Raw genomic sequence first — 15,725 nt, 5'->3', positions numbered from 1 at the left:
GCTTCCCTCTGACGGGGTGGAGGTGCACCACAAGTGTTCCTCCAAGTGGCACCTTGCCACCTATCAGAACTAATCCAGATTTAAACAACTTCAACAATAGTTCCTCTCTTTGCTTTTCTCCGGAGATATTTGTGATGACTTAAACTCATCTCCACATCAATGACAGCTGCTAATGAATTCAGATGCTTCATTCCCTTCCCTTCTGTGCTGCTTCAAATAGATTTTCTTTGCCAGATACTTCAGCTTCCCTTCCCTGCTAACAAATTGGTACTGAGGTATATTGTTGTGACTTTTGCTTCTATCATTCAAGCAAGAGGAAAATACAAGATGTATAGATGTGAGTTATATGTCAAAATGCTTTTACTCCCTCTCCCCCCACCTTCCTTCGCATTATTAAATTATAGAGAAATACTATCGTAATAGCCTCTTGGCCAAGTCACTGAGAGCAGAGTTATGGCTCCCTTGATAAATTGCAAAACATTATTAAGTTTTGCTCTTTGGACTGAGAGTATTGGCATTAAAGGACATCAACCCCAGTCAGATTGGTCTTGATTGCTGCTTAATTGCTGCTTGTTTGTGTTAGCGATCATGTGGTTTGATTGATCTTGCCCTGCTTTTGTCATTATTGTTACAACTTCCTAGTTTTCTCCTTGTACAGAGACCACAGGATGACTTTTAAGTCTTGAATAATTTATCTAGCTGGGCAGTTAAACGGCTTAAAATAGTATTATAGTTTTAAGCCAATAGCTCAACCTTCAAATCATTATTTATGCAACCAAATTATTAAATATTTATTCTGGGCTTATATCGAACGATGGAATAACAGGGTTCCTTTATGTTAGCAGTGGTAAGCATCTTGGAGTCCGTCCATGAATACTGATACTTCCTTCTTCAAGACATTTATTTACTCCTGTAATGTTAGCTGGGTGTCACATTAGTGGTCTGTATTGAGGGAGAAAAGGATGGTGGTCACCATGACTCAATTCAAGCCAGTGAGTACAGGCACTCTGCTCTTTCTCAGGCTGCTTCGCCTCTTTAGATATTCCAAAAGGTCTCATCCCATCTTGCATCTCCTTTGCACGTGAGGAGCAACCATCCTGTGGGCTTGAAACAAGTGGAGCTCTACAGGAGCTACCTTGGGGTTGTGTTTCCCCTCCTTGCAGCAGGTGGAGGCTCTTAGCTGGGTTTGTGGACAGCTGTAGAGCTGCACTGCTGTTAGAGTTTTTCAACCTGGCCTATTTGCTTTTTGTTCTGTCACGTGATTCATTTGATCTTCTTACTTAAGTATTCTTCCACTAAGTTACACATTTCAAACTCAACTAGAGGCCTGTGCCAGTTTGGCCAAATTTAGAAATATATCCTCTGAGAGAAGGCAGGTTACAACCAGCCCTGCCCCACCAGCTTCAGGAAAAATTGAATTTTCCTCGAAGGAAAGTGAAAGAGATAAAAACTATTTCTTTAACAAACACATAGGAAAAAAAGATACTAATGCTAAATAATGAAACCTCTCGTTGTAGAAAGAAAACCTGGGAAAACTTCAGAGTCCTTCCATAGATCTCTCTCTCCCCCTCCTTGGAGCTGGGAAGGGGTGGTGGCCCCACCTCCAGGGCCAAGGCCTCGGTGGAAATTCCTCCCGATGTATTCTGATGTTGAAACAGCCCAGCAGAGAAAAAGGGAAAAAAACGAAGTCCCAGGAAAACAAAAGTTCAACTCTCCATCTCTCTCCAGAGAAAAAGAAAACCAAAAACCTGGCTGAACAAGCAAGCAGGGTGCTTCCTCCGCTCCTCTGCCCACAGCCCAGCAGCAGCTGGAGGAAAAAAAAATGCAGAGAGTGTTATCTTTGTGTTATCTCTGTCCTTGAAAAGCACTGCTTTGGGAAGTTTGCTCAGTTTTCTCTCTCTCTCTGCTCAGGCTCAGTTTAAAAGCACAGAAAGGCATAAAACTAATTTCTGGGCGTAGAGCAACGATAGGGAATACAACATAAAGTCACCCCAAGACAAGGCCTTCCTTAGAAAGTTGGGTATCAGACACTGGGCTAAATGGAAAGATATTTCTGTTCTCTCCCCTTTCCAGAGATTCAGGTTAAAAGTGGTGTTTGCCTTCACTTTCCTACCTCACCTGACCTTTCCTGTATGATAGAAACAAGAATTCCTCCCAGGTCCAGAGCTTAGGCTGGGACAGAGTCCCTGGGTTCCCTGTGCCTGTCACCACCAAAACCAGAGCTGGTAATGGTCTATCAAGGATCTGGAAGCTCATCGTTGCCATGTGCTCTGGAACAGGCACAGAATGTTGGGGTAAAACTGCCAGCCTGGTTCTCCGTTTTCTGAATGAGCAAGCCTAGATGGGACCACAAAAAGCAGCTGCTGGTGGAAAGCGTTGCAGCCAATGCGTGTGCACTGCTCCTTGTTGGGTATTCCTGGGGAATGGTGGGGACAGGCACTGTAGCAAGGGAACATGACTCTCCCCATTACCCTTAAAATCTGTTCTGGGGATGGACAAAGCAGAAGCAAGAAGCATAGGTGGTGTAAATGGCTGAAAACCAGCCAGAAGTTGTACAGGTATGGATGTGGGTGGATGGATGGAGGGATGGAGGGATGGATGGAGGGATGGAGGGATGGATGGAGGGATGGAGGGATGGAGGGATGGATGGATGGATGATGGATGATGGATGGATGGATGGATGGATGAGAATGTGGATGGACAGATGGATGGATGCATGGATGGATGGATGGATGGATGGATGATGTGTGGATGGATGGATGGATGGATGGGTGGATGAAGGGGGATGGATGGATGGATGGATGGATGGATGGATGCATGGATGCATGGATGATGGATGATGGATGGATGGATGGATGGATGCATGGATGATGGATGGATGGATGGATGGATGGATGGATGATGGATGATGGATGATGGATGGATGGATGGACGGATAGATGGATGGATGGATACCTGTGCAGACAAGGATGGCACTGCTGTGGCACTACACATCTGTGGTTTTCAGAGGTGGTTTTTAACTACACAAAGACAAATTTCCCTTACACAGGGCCTAGGGAGAGCCCTGGAAATCCAGGCTGGGACACAAACAAGCTCAGCAGCCAGGCTGAGTAAAGCTTGGGAGGGCAGATGGGTCCCACCCTGGCTGCAGCTGCTCTGGCTGTCCCCGAGCAGCCGGAGCCTGGCTCGTCATCCCGCTCTGCTCCCAGCCTGGGCTGTGCAGGCTGCTACAGAGATTGATTGGTACAATGGAGAGCTTTGCAAGGTGTAATTTTAAAGGCCGTATTTCTCACTGTGCAACCATGAAAATGCAAAGGGTCAGGAGAAGCCTATATTTTTTTGCAATTCAGCTTTTGAAGTGTGCTGAAATACGCTTCATTTGCTGCAATTGCCAACAGCTTGCTGTTTCATACCACTCCTAACAGGAGCTGGGGAACAGAGTGAGTCTGTTACACTTTCTGTGGTGTATAATGTATGTATGATTCTGGGGTGTGATGAGTTTATGCCAAATTTATCTTTGATTTCTGTATAAACAGCACAGAAAAAATGATGGGCTGCATTCTCTGTGAAACTTAGATAAAATAGAGCTACAGACCTCCTTCAGAGTACCTTCTGTGTGCTGTGGATCTAAGGTTGCCCAAGCATATAATGAAGGAGAAGAGGATCTGGAAATAAATGCCCGTTTCTTTATCCCCCACCCCCGCTTGGCGAGGATGCTGTTTATTCTTAGCCTGTGCTGCTTCGGCTCCTGCTGCTGCCAGCAGAGCCCCATCACTTGGTGTGTCTGTAATAACAATGCTAAATAGCCAAATTCTCCCCGGGAGCACAGGGGGTAGCTCTGCTCCTTTGGTAGGTCTCCCCCATTTAAGGCTGTAGGGGATGAGTTCCTCTGCTCCAGTTTATTGAGCAAGTGCAGCAGCAGGCTCTGGATCAGCTCAGAGGCAGCAGGAAATGGCCAGCAGTGCTGTAGAATAAGTGAGTTAAAGACACCCTTGTTCTGTATCATCGAGCTGATTAGAAAATTGTTTGTAGTTATTTGTTCAATTTAGATTTTTTTTTTTTTTCCAAAAGGAAATTGGAAGGATATACATGTGTTTGTTCTTGTTTTTTCATAAAAAGAGTTTTGGAACAGAAAAATTACTTTTTCTTCTAATTAAAGGTGGGAAGGAAACAAAAGATAAGACACTGTCTTTGTTGGTTTACCTCACTTTTACCATACAAGTGAAATAAAGCTTCATATTGTGGTTGGGATGTCAGATCCCAGGATGATGGCATGGAGGCCTGGATCCTCAGAAGCTGGCAATTTCTTGGAGCATCTGCACTGGTTGTCATAAGATTGTATATCAAGACGTAAACAGAGAGCCTCTCCTAATGTTTTATTATATCTCTCAGGTAACAAGAATTTTCTTCCCTGAGGTGAAAAATGTCTTTGTATTAATAATGTTCAGAGTCCACACACGGTGTGAATTCTTTTTTCATATTTACTGCCTAAACTTGTGTATTGTAAATATTCTTCCTCCGCATTATCTCAGCTCTGATTTGCTTTCCTTGTGCTGCTCCCCTGTTTAGGCAGTCAGGGTGTGCATGGCTTTGTTAGAAATGCAGTGGAGAGGTCTTGCTCCAGACCCAAACCACTGTGTTGAGCCACCTTTAATGCTGTGGGTGACATGGGAGTGCTGTATAAGCAGTATTTGTCTAACTTCTGTCAGTAGCAGGAGAGGTATAAACAGAAGTTTTGAAATGACAGCTGTTAATCATGATGGGAATCAGAAGTAACAACCCTTGATTTATACTGTTTTGGTTTTTTTTCTTGCTATGCAGTTCTCCTTTTATTTGTTTTCATACAGCCAGATTTGTTCTTGATCATTGATAAAATATGTTTTCTTTGCAATCTGATACTCAGTTCTGCATGAAATCTGCTGTTGCTCTTTTCTGGCTGGCGGGAGACTCGTCAGGGCTGTGTTTGCTTGGGCAGGGCAGGGCCTGGGGCTGTGTGTGTGCAGCCCTGCCACACTGGAGGTCACACTGCGGGCTGGGGATGGCCCAGCAGACCTGGGCTGTACTGGGATAACTGGTATCTATCTCACTGGGTTCAGCCAGGCTGTTGCTCCCTGGCCTTTGGAGCAGCTTGCACTCATCAGCAGTTGCCTGATTTGTCTGTGCTTCTGCCTGGATCCGTGTGTGCCTCACTGGGGAAAAGGGTGTGCCTGCCAGGAGTGACAAAATTTCCCATCTTCAGAGCCTGGCTCGAGTCCTGTTCCATGCTGGGAAAAGCCCAGAGAGCAAATGAAGGCAGCCCTAAGGAGCAGGTGGAAATGTGGCTGTGCTGGTGCCCTGCCCAGGACAAACTCCTGTCATGGGTGGGATTGGGCTGTACCTGCGCAGGATTTTGGGGCTTGGGAAGTGTCCTAAGGGCACATGTAGGAGTCAGTTCACCAGCCTGAGCTGAGCTAGGGAATACACTCAGCCAGGTGGGAGCTGGGACTGCCTGGCCCCTGCACAAGCTGTATAAATAAAGGATGACAGGCAGGAGGGAAAGCCTGGAATTCTCCTCCCCACAGCAGGGTTCTGCCATCTCTCAGGGAACACGTGTCCCCTTCCTTTAGGACTCTGGTAAAGGCTTAGCTTGCTGGCTGTGCTGTAGCAGGGAGAGGCGTTAGTATTCATAACTTTAAAGTATAATGTAGTGAAGTAATCCTTTAATTCCATATGGCATAGAAGCTCAGGCACCTCGAAACGATACTATAGATTTAGTGCTGCAAATGGTGTGGGGTTTTTAAATTAAATATATTTTAAAATAAAAAAAGCTCAGGAGAACCACATTAGGGTGCTTTTGACATGATATATATGAACTCTGTGAAAAAGGCTTCTGCCAAATTCTCAGTGGGTTTATTTATTTTGCTTTTTGTTATGTGCTAACCAGGCACTGCTAGTATAGAATTATCTAAAGTAGCTTAGGGATCCAGCACAGCCCATTGTGGTCCCGAGAGGATGATGATCCCTGGAGTCTGGGGCTCAGCTGCCCTTCCAGCCTCCCTTACACCTCTTAACATGATCAACTCTCTCTGTCCTTCCTTCTTTTCCTTTCTGAGAGAAAAGGCAGCAGAGAGCCTTGCTGTCACGGGTTATCCTTGGGAGTGTTTTATGGCTCTGTCCCCCTCCTCTCAGGTCACAGAAACACGTGGCTAGCACAGTAACTATGGCACTGTTCTGTGCATCTGTCCTGCTCCTAAGCCTGAGAGTTTAGCTCTACTTTCCCTTTAAGGCTGAATGGCAGAAGGAGCATAGCAGAGAGCTGCTTTCCTCGGACACAGATGAATATTCAGTTTGCACTTTCACTGTCACAAAGTAGGGCTGAGTGTTTCCCTGCTGCAAAAATAGTTCTGTTAGATTCCAAGTCACCTGAAAATCTCTCCATGTGCTGGAAGAAGAGTTCCTGTTAGCACTTGCTATGACAGCAGTTTTATGTTGATGTTTCTGCATCTATTTTGGTTTATTCATAATTTCTGGATGGTTTCTGTGTGACCTTCAGGCCTGAGCTAGTCTGTCTTTCTTCATCAAATGGTCACTCTTGGTGTTCCATATCTTGTGCTTCCTCTCTCTGTGTCCCTCATGCTGTCTGGGTCCCTCATGCCAGCTCCAGCTTTGCCTCTATTCCTCATTACTCTGCAGGGCAGCAGTGCTGTGACTGAAGTTCTGTGACTCAGTCCATGAGCAGCAAGTGCTCTAAACCACGTCATGACTGAGGCCAAACTCCCCCCAGCCCCTCACACAGTCCCCTCCTCAGCAGGGCAGGGGAGGGAAGAAGAAGCTTGTGAGGTAAAGGCAAGGAAGTCTCCCATTATTGTCATGGGCAAAACAATCTCCACTTGGGGAAAAGAAATTTAATTTATTGTCCATTAAAATAGATTTGTGTAGTGAAAAAGACAACAAAAATTGCAATGCCACCCTCTGCCCCCCCAACTCAGCTCCACCCCTGTGTCCCTGGCTGTGGTGCAGTGGAATCCAGCATCACCCACTGGGAAACTGCCCTGATAGAAAAATCCTCCAAGCAGTCCAGGTTTGGAGAGCAGGGAAGACCTACTCCTCTCACTCTTTGGGGCAGGCATGGTGAAGAATCAGAAATAAAACCCTCTAGTGAGCCCCAGCCCAGCCATCAGCCAGCAACCACCCTTCCAGATCTGCTTTTTGGCCTTTTCTTTTAATAGAAATGTAATTATGACTTCAGCCAGTTCTGCTTGACTTCTGGTGTCCTCCAACAGATTCAAAAGCATTACAAACTAATAGGTTGTGTAGTACAATGAAAGATTTCAAAAAATGCAATGCTTAGAATGACCAAAAACTCCTAGAAACGTTTTGGAGCCGTGGGTGTGCCCCAGGGTTGAGTTCTGTGTTGTTCAACCTGGGCAAGTGGTCTTGAGGTGCTGATTGCCCCTTTTTTTTTGCATGTACCCCATCTGTTTCTAGGGGAGTCCGCAAGACTGTGCACATTCCTTGTGAGTTGGAGGCACTCTGAGTTTTTAGGGTTTCGTGCTTTCAGTTTAGAAAATGTCTGTATTTCCTCTTTGTGAGACCCTTTAGATGGATCCCTTCATGGATAAATCCATTCCCACTGTACAGTGAAAGCATGGAGTCAAACACACCTTTTGTAAACCCTTTTTCACTCCTTGCTTGGTGCAAATTAGAAGATTGATGCTGTGTTCATGTGGGAAGTTCCTCAATGAGATCTTTGTAGAATCCTGGAATATCCTGAGCTGGAAGGCACCCCCAGGGATCACCCAGCCCAGCCCCTGGCCCTGCCCAGACACCCCAACAACCCCACCCTGGGCATCCCTGGCAGCGCTGTCCCAACGCTCCTGGAGCTCTGGCAGCCTCGGGGCCGTGCCCATTCCCTGGGGAGCCTGGGCAGTGCCCAGCACCCTCTGGGGGAAGAACCTTTCCCTGATCTCCAGCCTGACCCTCCCTGACCCAGCTCCAGCCGTTCCCTTGGGTCCCATGGCCTTGGGTGCCTTGAGCATCATGTGATTTTCATGCTGGTGTTGCTGTGTGCATGGGGTACCCTGCCAGGAACGACAGAGAAACAAGAGTTGTCAACGTTGCACTTCACCTTTTTTCCAAGGAAAGCTACGTTTTCGAGAGGAAATTTTTTTTAGGGTTCCTGTGTGCCCCCAAGTGATGCAGCAGATGCACACAGTGTAACTAAAGATCCAGTCTTTTATCTGTGGACCTTTTTAGCAGCACTCTGTTATTTCAGCGTTGTTTTAAGCAGTTGAGTCTGTGCAAATAGCTTGAAATGACCCATTGCCTGTCCACATTAAGTGTTCTCATGTGCGTTTGAGTGTAACTTTAGGTTCTTAAGGGAAGACAATGGGCCCATTTCCATGCTTTACTTTTTTAATTTAACACAGATTGATGGGTTCTGGAATAAAATGTAAACCCTCAACAGTTTGGCACGTGGAGAAACTCAGCTTGGAAAAAAAGAAAGGAAAATAAGGAGAGCTTATAAATCTTAACTTGGACTTATTTCTGAGTTTGCTGTCTAGTCCATGCAGTTCACTTTTTTTCTACAGAGTTTCAGGCTCCGATATCTTGGCCATATTCTCTTACTCCTTGTAAATTGTGTCTAGAAAAATGACACCTGCTGGGTTTGTCTTCTCTTGTCTGTAAATAGCTGGAATTTGTGATGTAGAAGAAGTATAAAACTAGGCTGTTATGATTAGTTAGCAAATAACTAATGTGAGAAGACCGTGTACAAACTGAGGTTCTAGAAATAAAATATGAGACTGGGAAAAAAATTCCTAATGCCCCACTTGCAATAAGAGTTTTTCCATCACTGGGCGGATGTTGACAAAAGACCAAGTCAGGGAAACTTGATCCATTTTCCTTTGGGTGGTTAAATTTTAAACTTGGGACCATAAAATTACAGGACATGGAGGTCCTAGATAAGATCAGTGAGTTATATATGAAGTGTAAGACTTCTTGAATTCGTTATCCTCCCCTCTGCCTCCAGAAACTGCTCCCAAGATCTCTTAGATGTGACCGATAAACCGTTCCATTGGAAATAAAAATCATTTTACTGGAAATGTTCTGGCTGAGCTGTGGAATATTTAGTTTATTTATTGAATTGTAAGTGTCTGACAAATAGCTCTGGTCCTTTTGCTGCATTTTCTTTGAGCTGAGAGTACTCCTGTGCCATTTTTTGCAGTTGTGCTCGTGCATTGCAACTCAGTTGTGAGTTGGAACCTTTAGTTTCATGTACTTTATGTCCTTTCTTTGATTTGACTGATAGAGCACCCAAAGCTGCCTTTTACTTGTGAGTGGAGTGAGGGATGAAGGGGAAGTGGCACACAAATACCAAACTTGCAGATGCAGTTTGCTCTGGCAGTGGTAGGGAAAAGTGGTGATAACCTGAGGGAGAGGATGCTCTGTGTGCTCCTTCAGTGACCCTGGGAGGGAGCAGAGTGTACAGGTGGGGAAACATCAGCAGAAGTGTAGGATTTGTTTGTGTGCACCTGGAAAAGAGCATTTGTGTGAAATTTTGTGTGTGCTTGTTTCTGGGAGAACTGGAAATAAATGAGAGAGAGGGTAAAAAAGGTGATGGAGAGTGTGGGAGGAGGAACCTTTGGTCTCCAGTCCTGGCATGGAGATGAATGAATATCTACTCCAGTACAGTCTGAATGGAACTTACCATCATCATATTAACAATTAGAGCAAGTTAGGAGGAGTTGTTTGGTGTTTGTTATGTGAATATTGATAAATGTGGTAGCTCTCATAAAATATTTCATTAGGTACCTCACAAAGTATTTTCTGTGCATTTACCTCTGCTTCCAGTATTTATGTGTGTGATTTTAAGTCTAAATTTCTGAAAGGGAGTTCTTGCCAGTATTAACCTCCAGAGTAACCAGTGTTTACAGGAAGTTAGTTCAAACAAAGCATCAGCAAGGCTAAATGACAATTTTAATACATTCAAGCAAAATATAGGGAAGGATACTTTAAAACAAAGATATGCATTTTCAGTGTTGCAGTAGATGTGGATCATAACTTCCTCTTGCTGTCCAGGTGTGTATGTGCTCATGGACACATGCAATGGAAGTCTGTGGTGAATGTTTTTCTCAGTGCACTGCTGTGTAATGTGGTGACCTGAACAGTCCACAGTGTAAGAGAAAGCAGATGTGTTCTCAATTGTAATGAAAATATAGTTTGTGGGGTTTCTGGTACTTTTTATTTATTACAATGCCAGTAAAGTTCATTAAAGCTGGTTTGAAAGGCAAAAGCAATTTGATACCTCTTAGGTAGATCCTGTTGTTTTATGAACATTGAGGCTTGGTTAGTTGAGAATTGTTTATAGTACCAGGCAATGTGGTTAGGGGCTAGTCCAGCAAAACAAAGGCTTCTCTGGAGTCATGACCTCTTCCTTCCCTGGGGAGTCTCCTGCTGGTCTCAGATCCTCAATGCTCTTATGCTGTAATGAGAGAGGAACCGACGCTGTGAGTGCTGCAATGTGAGGGAAACTCTAACTTCATCCATGGCAGAAACACCTTGAGAAGTCTAAAAGTTTCCCAAATGAAGGTCTCAAACTGGGATTGCCTTGGGACACGAGTGTTGCCTCCTCCTGCCTGCAGGAGCTCACACCCATGTTGGTGGCGTCCCTGGGGCTGTGCCCTGGCGCATGGTGCAGGTGGCAGTGCGGCAGAGCCCTGGCCACTGGGGCCTGGGAGGGGTTAAAGGAGAGCAGGGCACAAGGGGACTCGCCTGAACCAGGCTCAACTCTTGCTCTCTTTGTGTTTCCTCTCTGCTGCAGCTCAAGCCAGGCCAGAACAGCTGCCGAGACAGCGACAGCGAAAGCGCCAGCGGGGAGTCCAAGGGCTTCCAGCGGAGCAGCTCCCGGGAAAGACTCAGCGACGTAAGTTCAGCTCCTGCAGCTGAGTAACTCTGGTTAGCCCTGCTGTAGTTCCCTGAGGGGTGTAAGGCGTAGCAGGATTTAGTTTCTGGGATGGTTTGTTGCTAAAATCTCCTTCCCTTTGGGGGTTCAGGAGAGGAAGAGGTGACTTACGTCTCCTTAGGTTCAGTAAACTTCTTAAAGTTTGGTACAATGTCCTTCTGTGTGCAAACACTCAGTTCTTTGGAAACAGTTGAAGGCCATTTAATGAAGTTAAAATGTTCTGCATAGTTGAGAAGTGAGATGGCCTCTTTTTACCCCAAGTGGTGGAGGAAAAGAATGTATTTCTTTGGGCTGTATACTGTCTTTATGAGAAGTATTTGAGTGTCTAGAGAGACTCAGTTGACTTATATATAATGAATTGATATAACATGGCCAACAATAGCATAAGCTCTGCCTTTATTGCTCTACCTAAAGTGCTGTGGAAGGGCCTAAGATGGCAGCTCTGTGGAGAGTGTTTTTCTCCAGGGGAGAATGCTGGTCATTCACCGAGTGACACGCATGAGTTATTCTGACAGAGCAATGACTACAGAAATCTTTCTGTTGCTGCAATTAGATTACTATTTATTATGTGTACCATCACAATCCTTGAGTGTTTTATTCATGGCTCTGTGTCCTCTGTGCCACATGCTTTACAACACAGAATATAAAGAAAGCCCTGTCCCTAAAGAGTATCTAAATTGGGGATTTTGTAGGTCAGATCCTTTGCTGGTAAAAGCATGGATAGCTACATCAGTCAGCCCAATTTGTACCAGCCAGCAATCTGGCCCTACTTTTAACTAACCCACATTTTGGAAATGGGGATTTTATCGATAGCATGTCTGTGTAGATTTGGATGACAGATACCAGATGGTGTCCTCTATAGGCCAATCCAATAAAACTGAACTGAGCAGGCATTAAAAGAAATACCTTTGTAAAGGATACATTTCGTTGTGCAAATTTAAGCCTGAAGGCACACAGCTAGCAATTTTTGCTGAATTGTGCATATCACTGGAACAGATGCCTGATTTTTTTTATTTTTTTCTGCGAAAGTGTGAAATCTGTAGCACTCTCTCTCCACATCCCTTTGTCACATTATTTTAGAGGTCCATTTCTTCCCCAGAGCCAGCCTTTATGGGTTACATTCAGCTGAACACTTCAGAGCTTGCCCTTCATAGCTGTCAGCTGAGGTCAGTCTCAGGGCTGTAAGATCTCTTCGGAAGAGGAGAGTGAAACCAGAGGAGGTAGAAAGTAAATGCTCTGTACAGGTAGCATTGGATGGCAGCTGGATGTCAGCCTGTCACCGTCACTACCCTGGCTTGTCTGAGCCCTGTGGCAGCTGGGAAGTCACTGCAACCAACTTCACAATTACACAGCACCTTCCAGCAAAAAATTTCACAGCTCCTTACAAACATGGTTTTAATTTAGCTTTGTCATTCCCTTGCAGTGTACTGAGTGGAGAGCTCTGAGGTTTATTGGGCTTCTCAGCAGCTCACAGCATTGCACTGCCAGACCTGGCAATGAGAGCAGAGTCTTGGTTCCCCTTCCACCCATCAAATCCAGTTTTTCTCTGATGTTTTACAATACTTTTCCTTTGTCTCAGCATTGTGGCAAATTAAAAGGAAGTAGAGAGCAAATACAACTTCCCTAGTGCATCAGAGAGAGGACAGAGGGATTCATAGGTTGCTCAAAAGGAACGTTATGTAAATATATGTGGAGATGTATATTTTAAAGTGTTATACATAATTTATGTTTTGCTTAATAAGGAAAGTTCCTTTATGCTTTGATAATTCATTGCAATACAAGCCTGTCTCTGCTCTGGCATTACCAGTTAAGCTGAGATTTGAAAAACATGCACAACACAGCTCTCATGGTGCCTGGGTCTGGGTGGCCTTTCCCAGGCTCCTTCAGTCCAGAGCTGTCCATCCCATTGCCCCCTCCCAAAGTCAGTCCAGAGCTGTCCATCCCATTGCCCCTCTCCCAAAGTCAGTCCAGAGCTGTCCATCCCATTGCCCCCAATCCCAAAGTCACTTCAGGACTGTCCGTCCCATTGGCCCCAGTCCCAAAGTCAGTCCAGAGCTGTCCATCCCATTGGCCCCAGTCCCAAAGTCAGTTCAGAGCTGTCCATCCCATTGGCCCCAGTCCCAAAGTCAGTTCAGAGCTGTCCATCCCATTGCCCCCAGTCCCAAAGTCAGTTCAGGGCTGTCCATCCCATTGGCCCCAGTCCCAAAGTCAGTTCAGAGCTGTCCATCCCATTGGCCCCAGTCCCAAAGTCAGTTCAGAGCTGTCCATCCCATTGGCCCCAGTCCCAAAGTCAGTTCAGGGCTGTCCATCCCATTGGCCCCAGTCCCAAAGTCAGTTCAGAGCTGTCCATCCCATTGGCCCCAGTCCCAAAGTCAGACACTCCTTGTGCTGAAATGACAGGACCTTCCAAAGAGCCAGTGATGCTTCCACTTTCACATGCAGGGGAGCCTGATCTTGAACCCAAACCTGCATCAAGAGCTTAATAAGGTTATTTTAAATAATATCTTTTGAAGTCAGCTGTCTGATGATACCCACCAATTACTGTCCAGAAAAAGCTACAGACAACAGAGTAAGTTTTCTCTGAAGATTTGCTCCTGTTTGTACAACTATTTTCTCAGAAAAATATATGTAAAAAGTTGTGTATCCAACAGAAGATAGAACAAAAACATAAAACATTGCAGGCAGATTAACCCTGAGGTCAGAAAGCAAATTTTGGCCATGAAAGATAACAAATTTCCACTACTGTAGCCTGACAGCACTGTAAGACTGAGCATGGCTCCTGTATGGAAATAGGGATGATGGCTGAAGTGTGTGTTCTCTAGGTGGATGATCCATTTTGCCAGCCCCAGTTTGAGCAGGCTGGTGAAACAGGAGTGTTAGAGCTTCACAGGCCTTAGTGCAGGGCCTGAGAGCTTCGTGACAGATGCAGAATGAAGCAGAGGGGATAATGAATATCCAGTTGCAAACTGACATGTCAGTAGCTTCTTTCCCTCTCCTGTCAGGAATCTTTCAACTCTGCCTATTGTAAATGTACCTGCAGTCCTTGGATAATGCAGAGTGATGCAAAGTGTGTTTACAAGGGCTGACTCCTTTCCAGGCTAATGAGATCCAAGCAGGTAATTTGCAGCATTTGTGAGAGGTGGGCAAAAATGAAAAGAAGATAATTCAATGAAAAGACCAGTTAAACAGGAGACTTTTCTCATAATGAGGCTTGAAATAGCATCAGACAGTAGGAAGGGGAATATCCTCTGCTCTTGTCAGATGCAATGCAGTGAGACTGATTTCCATCAACTCCTCTCTTTGTCCTCATCTCGCACACGTGTGCACACACACCCACCCCTCTGTGAGAGAACATAATTAGCAGAGAATTTGACCTCTGCTAGATTAGGGATAATGATTGCTCGAACGCTCCAGTGCAAGCAGTGCCCTGATCCAGCTCCCCCTCTGAATTTCATAAACCCATGGCTCTCTGCCTTCCTCCCCTATATAGTTTTTTTTTTAGGAATGACAACTTGTTTTTTCCTTTATGGGCAGAGGTAGCTCCAGGGGCCTAAAAGAGAAATTGGAGAGCTGCTCCTCCTTTATATATAGGGTGCTGTAGTCAGTTTAATCTCATCAAAATCTTGCCAGTAGTAGAATTCATTTTGTTGAGATCTTGCTTGGAGACAAGATGGCAGTGCTTTCTCTTTTGCTCAGCTTGGAGCTCAGTCAACTTGTTTTCCTCATCTTTCTGTATGTACTTATTTTTAATTGAGTCCTCCCTCTTTGGAATACGTTTTACTCATGTTTTGCAAAACAGCCAGGAGATTTATTTGAGGAAAACATGAGAATTACAGCTGACCTGGACGGTAAATGCACCGAATATTTGGGGATGCAGCCACCTCTTTGCTAATCAAAAATCAAAACACCTGATTACTTTGGAGCACATTCCTAAATTCCTGATCTACCTGATCTCAGCCCTGCCTGGTGCCTCTGGTGTTGGTTGCAGGCTTTCAGTGAGGGGATGAACAGCAAAAGCCTCTCCCATGGGATCACTGGATGGGATTCAGCACCTCATCCCCTCTTGCTGCAGTTGGCACCTTTCTGTCTGGAATGTTGTTCCAGTTCCTGAACAGGGAGTGGGACAGGAATCTTCCCACTTGTCTCTACATTAAAGATCTCCTCTTGTGCTCTCATCAAAGCTGCTCCACTTTCCATGAGTGCTGCCCTGTTCCCAGTGCTCTGTAGCTCTGTGCTCCTCCTGTGCTGTGTACCTTGTGCTTGAGAGGAGGCCACAGCGAGGTGGCCACAATGAGGATCAAGTCCTGAAGTTCTGAAGTCCCCTGCCCACCAGGCCCATTGCTGTTTGCTTCAGGAAGAGACATGTCTACACCCCTCCAGCAGTGTAATCCTGTGGGCATCTCCTGGTTTCAGCCCCAAATATGGGATATTTTCAGTTCTTTTGTCTCCTATTCCTCCCACCCATACAGAGGCAAAGACAAATTGAGGGACAGTCTTTGGGTGATGTGCTCTGAGCTCCTCAGTGCTGCTCCCTCTCCAGAATATCGCCAGTGATCTTTCTGTGCGTGGAGTGGAATCCCACGAGCAGAGCTCTGTGTTTGTGCTGTGCCAGGAGCTGCTCAGCAGCAGTGGCTGTGCTTTGTGTGCGTGTAGCTGCGAGGGTGGGGATGTGTGTGTTTGTGTGTCTAAGGTTGGGTGCTTAAATGCTTTGTTGCATTATGTTAATTCCTCGGCAGTGCAATCAAATTCATGTCGTAATTAAAGCTGTCAGTTGGAAGGCAAG

The 15,725-nt window shown here is 45.4% G+C and overlaps 1 protein-coding gene across 2 annotated transcripts in view; it reads left to right on the top strand.

Moving 5' to 3' along the window:
• The window catches only part of AUTS2 (activator of transcription and developmental regulator AUTS2), a 762,438-nt gene that overhangs the window by 332,721 nt on the left and 413,992 nt on the right, over window positions 1-15,725 (top strand). For both annotated transcript variants that reach the window (XM_042025870.1, XM_042025871.1), the window contains exon 3: window positions 10,802-10,903. In XM_042025870.1, the coding sequence (XP_041881804.1) occupies window positions 10,802-10,903 (102 nt within the window). The remainder of the gene's footprint in view (window positions 1-10,801; window positions 10,904-15,725) is intronic.

This window comes from Corvus kubaryi, unplaced genomic scaffold (assembly GCF_017639235.1).
Source record: "Corvus kubaryi isolate FWS band 111438036 unplaced genomic scaffold, C.kubaryi_AGA036_p1.0 37284, whole genome shotgun sequence".
Lineage (NCBI taxonomy): Eukaryota > Metazoa > Chordata > Aves > Passeriformes > Corvidae > Corvus > Corvus kubaryi.
The sequence above is the reverse complement of the archived record's forward strand: the minus strand, read 5'-3'. Positions and strand labels throughout refer to the sequence as shown.